Source organism: Ruditapes philippinarum, unplaced genomic scaffold (genome assembly GCF_026571515.1).
Source record: "Ruditapes philippinarum isolate M1 unplaced genomic scaffold, ASM2657151v2 ctg1469_1_1_1_1, whole genome shotgun sequence".
Classification (NCBI taxonomy): Eukaryota; Metazoa; Mollusca; class Bivalvia; order Venerida; family Veneridae; genus Ruditapes; species Ruditapes philippinarum.
This window is the reverse complement of record NW_026859600.1, coordinates 101,105-107,619: the sequence shown is the minus strand read 5'-3', so window position 1 is coordinate 107,619 and position 6,515 is coordinate 101,105. Positions and strand designations below refer to the sequence as shown.

Below are 6,515 nucleotides of genomic sequence, written 5' to 3'. Positions count from 1 at the left end.
GCAGATTTTTAAGACATAATTACTATACAAGTCTTAAGGCATGATTTACATAGCTATTGAAGAGGTATATTACCTTGGAGATGCTTCATGCAATATAACTATGCTCCAGACTTACAGTTTCTGAGAGAAGATTTTAAAGATTTCATTACAAGATAATGCATAAAGTTAGTATTTATGTTATATTTGTCAATAAATTCATTTAAACTATAAAAGTGTACCTCTGGTTTCAAAAATACACCTTTTAAAAAACATACAATTGGATCACCCCTGGTAGCTGGCATCGGGACAAAATAAAACACTTGTCAGGGACAAAACTTCAATGTGCATTGAGAGATTTTATTATAACTTGGTACAAATTTTCACCAGTATAAAATTCAGGTCCCTTTGACCAAGGTAAAGGTCACACTGAAAAGTCATGGTCTTGTGACCTACTTACCTACTTGTGTATTCGACTGGAACCAAATATCATCTTGGTCCTGTGTTTTGTAAAGGAGTGAGACATTGTGGTGGTTTTATAGCAGTTTATTGTTCACACTGGAGACTAAATTGATGGACTTCAGAAAACATTGCCAGGTTTAAGGCATTGAAAGCAAAACTAATGTACACATAATATAATTTTAAGGACATTGAATGATTTGGACCCTTGATAATAATTGATATATGGTTTTATAGCAAAGGTATAAATATATAGTGATGTAAACATTGCAGCTGATGATAAAGAAACAGAACAAATCATTATAGATTTCAATGTTTACTGCAATATTTCTATAAGCTAAGTTATTAACAAATATTAATAAATTAACATCTATATTAAACATTTGAGATAAAATCATACATAAATAATTTAAAAGAGTAATATCCATAACATTTTTATAGCACTGAATGAGAGCTGGTAAACTTGACCCCTTACTCCATCCATAAGTTTGAGTATACCACTAATCTCTTTCACTGTGTGAAAATAAAGCATTCAATACTTTCCAAATAACTCTCTGGGATAAGCATTATTAAGTATTATAAAGTGAGAGGCTGAAAAACTAAATAATATAGAATTCTGATTCTTTAACACTGCACTTCCTCAACTGTGTGAAGTTTCAATGAAATAGAGTCAAACTCTGGACAAGCATTATTCATAATTTTTATCCGCATTTATCCTAATGAAGAAATTATCAAGCATTTTTAGGTAGCATTATGGTTCTTTAACTTTCTTTGCTTCTAGGAGCACAAAAACCTATTTTAAGCTAAGTGACTTTTACCCCCAATGAGCTCAAAAAAAAACTTCTTAAAGGGCAGAGATATGTGCAACTCAACAACCAAAATATGTCAATAAACAAATGCTCTATGATGGTAAATACTAACATCTGTTTTCAGTCTCGTTGACCTTGACCCCTAATTGACCTCACACCTCAACCAAGGTCACATGTAGTATTCAGTGCATGTTTAAGATGTTGGTCAATAAGTGCTATAGGTGTTATATGAATAGTACATCATTGTCACATGTACAACTGATGTAAGGGTAGGCAAATCAACAACTATATCACCCCAAAATTATAATGCGGAGCATAAAATGGAAATAATAAAATATAAGTTCTCCATCCTATTTTAACATTCACTATAGAAACAATTCATTTCCATCATTAAAATTGTACTTTTTGAAACAAATATCATGTGTTATGTATAGAGTTCTGACAAACCTTTATCATATTTATATCTATACAAATTGTAACATATGAAATGAAGAAAAAACAATTACAAAATACCTTTAAATCTTTGCCCTTACACTTTTTTCTGTTTAAAGGATTTTCATTATATATTTTCTTATTCAAAATAAAACCATTTTACAACAAACATCTTAAAGCACAAAGTTTCATACACAAATAATGTAGCAACATTTAACTGTTTTGCTTAACAATTTTACAACTTATAGAATCTTCACATTAACTGTGTTTCATAAGCTATTAAAAGCTACAAGAAAATAATCTGATACATTTGCTAGCATAAGTCAATTGTAACCATGGCACTGCACTCATTCCCTGAGGAACTGCAGGAACATTTAGATTTTCAAACCAGTCAGGTAATAAAACCCATTCCTAAAGCCACAGCACTGCAATTCGGACATTATCCCAGTTATTTTGATGCCAAATTAAATCTGTGGCATTGACTTAGCAATGTGGTGATAGATGAAAGGAATAACTCTGCTCAGTCCTTCACTGGAATGCAAGACTGTGGTTACAATTTACAGGGGGTGAATGTTGTTTATTCTTACCAAAAGTGACATTATGCTCACTTTTTCACTGTTGAGTTCAGCTGAATTGGCTTTTGGCTATTAAATATAATGTTTACTGACAAATAATTTATGATGAAAAATGTTTAGGATAAAATATAACAAATGCCTACAGCATAAAAGCCTTCCCTACTCTTTTTATCAATTTAAAAGTAACAATACACTCTGAAGGCTATTTATAGAATTTTCTATGAGTCATGTAATTTATTGATAATACACGTGAACTAGTCTATAAAATTGAAAACAATAATGGCTAAATCTTTAAGTTATTTCGACTTTGACCTGTCCATCACCATTTACACATGGACAGGCATAATATCACTTTAAATTCATAGTTGTCAAACAATAGATTACAAATTTCAACCCTGTTTTATTCAAACACGTTCAATTGACAAATTCAAACAATCATCAACTTTAAATCTTTTTCCCCATTGTCTTTTAGCTGAACCACAAGATTTTTATTTTATTTCCTGTCTTCTGATTTTTCTCAGCATGAGTTATTTCTCTTTATCACAATTATCTTGGCACAAGGTTTGTTTTCTAGCACTCAATATGTGTCAATACATCTACGTAAGTTTAAGTCTTCGTATTGGTTTTGCGTAGATTGGTTCCATTAAATGTAAAAGTAGGAAGATAACCATTCCAATCACCAGGAATAAAGAACATCCAGCAATCAACACCGATCGAAAGATGATTGAGTAATCATATTTCTGAAAATAAAAATCATAAGAATTTATTTAATATACAAAATAACTTTTATAAATCACCTTAAAACATCAGATACAGCAATCACATAAGGTCACTTTAAGACCTGATTAATTAAAGCCAGCATTAGAACTAGATGTATGTAAAACAAAGAACATCATTGAATGGTAATTATATAATGGCCAATCTGTAAGTCATAATGATGGTACATTTTGAGGTTATATCTTAAATAAGCACACTTTCTCAATTGGAAAAACTGAAAACCAATAAGGCACTTAAAATTCATAGCTGCAAGAAAACACATTTGTAATATGTTATCATTTCTTGCTCTGGAGTCCCTTAATTAGGCTAATTAGTAAACTAGCACACAAATTTATAAAATAAATTTTAAGTGATCAATATTTTTATAGATCATGCCATTTGTGAAATTCTGATGCTTGCTGATAGACATATTAGTTATAGTAAAAACTAAAGTATATAATGATTCTGAAACTTTAATTCTCAGTTTGGCTAAAAGATATTTGATTATTTAGGACTGATTAGACAGGCATTAAGGTGGCTGTAACAGATCAAAGGATACATTTTTCAAACACTGCGATATAATACATAAAGATTAGTAAAGACATACAAAATGTATTCAATTTCTTCAAATGATGAAAACTCATTTTATGTGATTTTATGATTTCAAGGTGTTGATTCATTATTTTGTGCAACGTTAATTGATTTGAGTCAATCTGAAAGATCTGGAACAGTGATCATTTAACACGTCATAGTGAGAGCATTATTTAGGTTACCTTTGATGGTTTATTCTGAAATGTTTACACAAGTCATAAACACTACTTACAAATACACAATTGCACTGATTAATATGAGCCGCGTCATGACAAAACCAACATAATGGGTTTGCGACCAGCATGAATCCAGATCAGCCTGCGCATCCGCACAGTCTGATCAGGATCCATGCTGTTTGCTGTCAGTTTCTCTACTTGTTATAGGGTTTGTAAGCAAACAGCATGGATCCTGATCAGACTGCGCGGATGTGCAGGCTGGTCTGGATCTATGCTGGTCGCAAACCCATTATGTTGGTTTTGTTGTGACGCGGCTCATATTTCTTCAAGTTTAGACACCAAGTATCAGAATGGATTATAATAAAAAGATAAATCAAATGTTAAATGAGTGTTTACTCAACTACATTTAAAAACAAAGTAAAACAGTACTTAATTTACATTTACATAAAAACAACTATTTAGTCAGCAAATAACTGACTGCCATGTAAATTAATGCACCTTTTTGCAATTAAAAGCATACCCTATGAAATAGACAATACGCTTAAAATACCTTTGTTGTTGGGGCTTCAAAATCTTCTCTTGGTAGAACCAATAATATCACAGAAAACAGAATAGCAAATAGAATCATCACAATACCAACATTCCTGAAATGTAAAAAACAAAACAACTCATTACAACAAAGAACATCAGGTGTTTAGCTCCCAAACTGTTCAAGCTGGGTTTTTCATTGCCAATTGTATCAAGGTTTCATATCAAAATATTTGATTTTTCTGAGGTGTTAAATAGAAAATTTTACAAATTTCCTTTCATTTCATAATGACATTGGCTTATTGTTTTAGAAATGAATTTATATTTTGACAGTCTTTTAAGCAATAGAGTTATTAGAATCAATGATTTTGATGAAACCACTGGTCTTGATAAAACCACTGAACAAATTTGCCTTATTATACATTTGAAATCAATAAAAATCTATGTAATTTTCATTTGCAAAAGTCTTTCTAGTGTTGACAGGGTCCTCATTTCTCAAATTTTGGGGCCAAATTCCCTTCCGCATTTATTATACATTTTAAACATAATCCCCTTATCTATTTTTTTTTAATTCTTACTGCCTAAAACTTAAGACCCTTTACAATATCATACTGAAATTTGCTTTTTGTAAAATAGAATACATAAAACAGTTTAAAACTCAACATTATGAGTATTTTAGTTGACAGACAAAATTCCCCTTAAAACAACTAGATTCTTCTACCCAATGGGCCCCTGCCTGCCCCCAGAAATTTAAGAAAACAAGCAAATTTGTTGCATTTATATCCCCACGGAGTTGGCCCCAGGAACAAATTTGAGTGTTTCAATAAGCTTCGAGCTTCCAACACAAAGTAAAAATAATAAGTATAAACTACATAAAAACAATGTTACATTGATAACTAGAACTCTGCGAGTCGGATGTGTCGCCTTGTGAACAATATAGTTTAGGAGAAATGGCCAGGACAAAAGGGCAATAACTCAAAAAATTAGAACTGCAGAGCAGCAGTTTCTGTGCACTGTACTTCTTATCAATAAGATCTATCATCCTGTGAAGTTTCAAGTCTATAGCTTTTATAATTTAGGAAAATTTGGCCTGGACAAAAAGGCGACAACGACGCCGACAACGCCGACAAAAGTAACCCCTATATGTCGCCTTTTCAAGGCGACACAAAAACTGCTTTCACACTGCTTTATATTATTACTTAAAGTTTGCCCAATCACTTTAATTTAGCCTGGTGGTGGTGTTGGTATTTTTCACTCCAGATCACGGCAGTAATTAAGCCACATTAAATTCACCAGAGCATAGTTCAACCACCTGGGCAGGCTGTCAAGCAGTTTATCAGTCAGTGTCTTTTCTAGGAGGGGGATGGGGGTGAATTCACTCATATTCTTTAAAAATTCCTCCCCATTTTTAGAGAGGCAGGGGTAAAATTCTACATAGAGAAAGAAGGAAAAAGATCAACAAATGTAATAAATTCTCACTTTTCGGTAAAAATACTTCCTGTTTTTTTCAAATCCTAGAATAGACACTGACTGGTAAACTGCTTGACAGCAGTACCAGCTGACATTACTTTCCACAAGGAACTGAAACTTCTGTACATACAAGAGCAGATCGAGGTACAGTGCAAATGACCGTAGAAAGGATTTCATGATGAATCACAATTATGAAAGTGACCTGCGCGGTAAGGGAATCGAACCGGGTTGCCCAATTCACAGTCCAATGCTCAAAATGTGGATGGCTCTTTAATTTTGCCTGGGACAAGAAGCAGCCTTAAAGCCAAGTACATTCACTTGTCCAGAGAACAAAGTCAAGGTTTTCTTCACAATTAGAGGAAAGGGCAATGCCGTTTAATTTGAGAAAAAAGTTAATTGTTCCTGCAAAAGGGGAAGAAGAAAAATCTTGATGTGAATTCAATTCTGTGGAAAAATTCATGATTCTCAAGAATTTTCCTGAGTGATGCACTTACGATATTGCCCCTGTCGATCTGGAAAATACTAAACATAGAAATAAGCTTAATGCCCAAACAAGTATTATGAGGAAAAGGCCAATGCCAACCCCTAAAACAGTGTTATGGTCCGTCATTTTTTAAAGTTATCTCTCGTGTAAGACAAGTCACAACATCTATCACGAATGTCAACAAATGTGTCAGGAAGAGATTTGTAACATAAGAAATAATTGGACGCTTCAAAAATCTAAACCAATGAAATCTTAGCAC

General features: G+C 32.7%; 1 protein-coding gene across 1 annotated transcript; it reads right to left on the bottom strand.

The window, feature by feature from the left end:
- Nucleotides 1-735: 735 nt before the first annotated feature.
- LOC132757211 (transmembrane protein 218-like) lies at nucleotides 736-6,479 on the bottom strand. Its single transcript, XM_060748423.1, has 3 exons — nucleotides 6,267-6,479; nucleotides 4,325-4,418; nucleotides 736-2,991 (listed from the first exon to the last, which is right to left on the bottom strand). Exons 1-3 carry the CDS (start codon nucleotides 6,380-6,382, stop codon nucleotides 2,848-2,850), a joined length of 354 nt encoding a protein of 117 aa, XP_060604406.1. The 5' UTR covers nucleotides 6,383-6,479; the 3' UTR covers nucleotides 736-2,847.
- Between the last annotated feature and the right edge of the window lie 36 nt (nucleotides 6,480-6,515).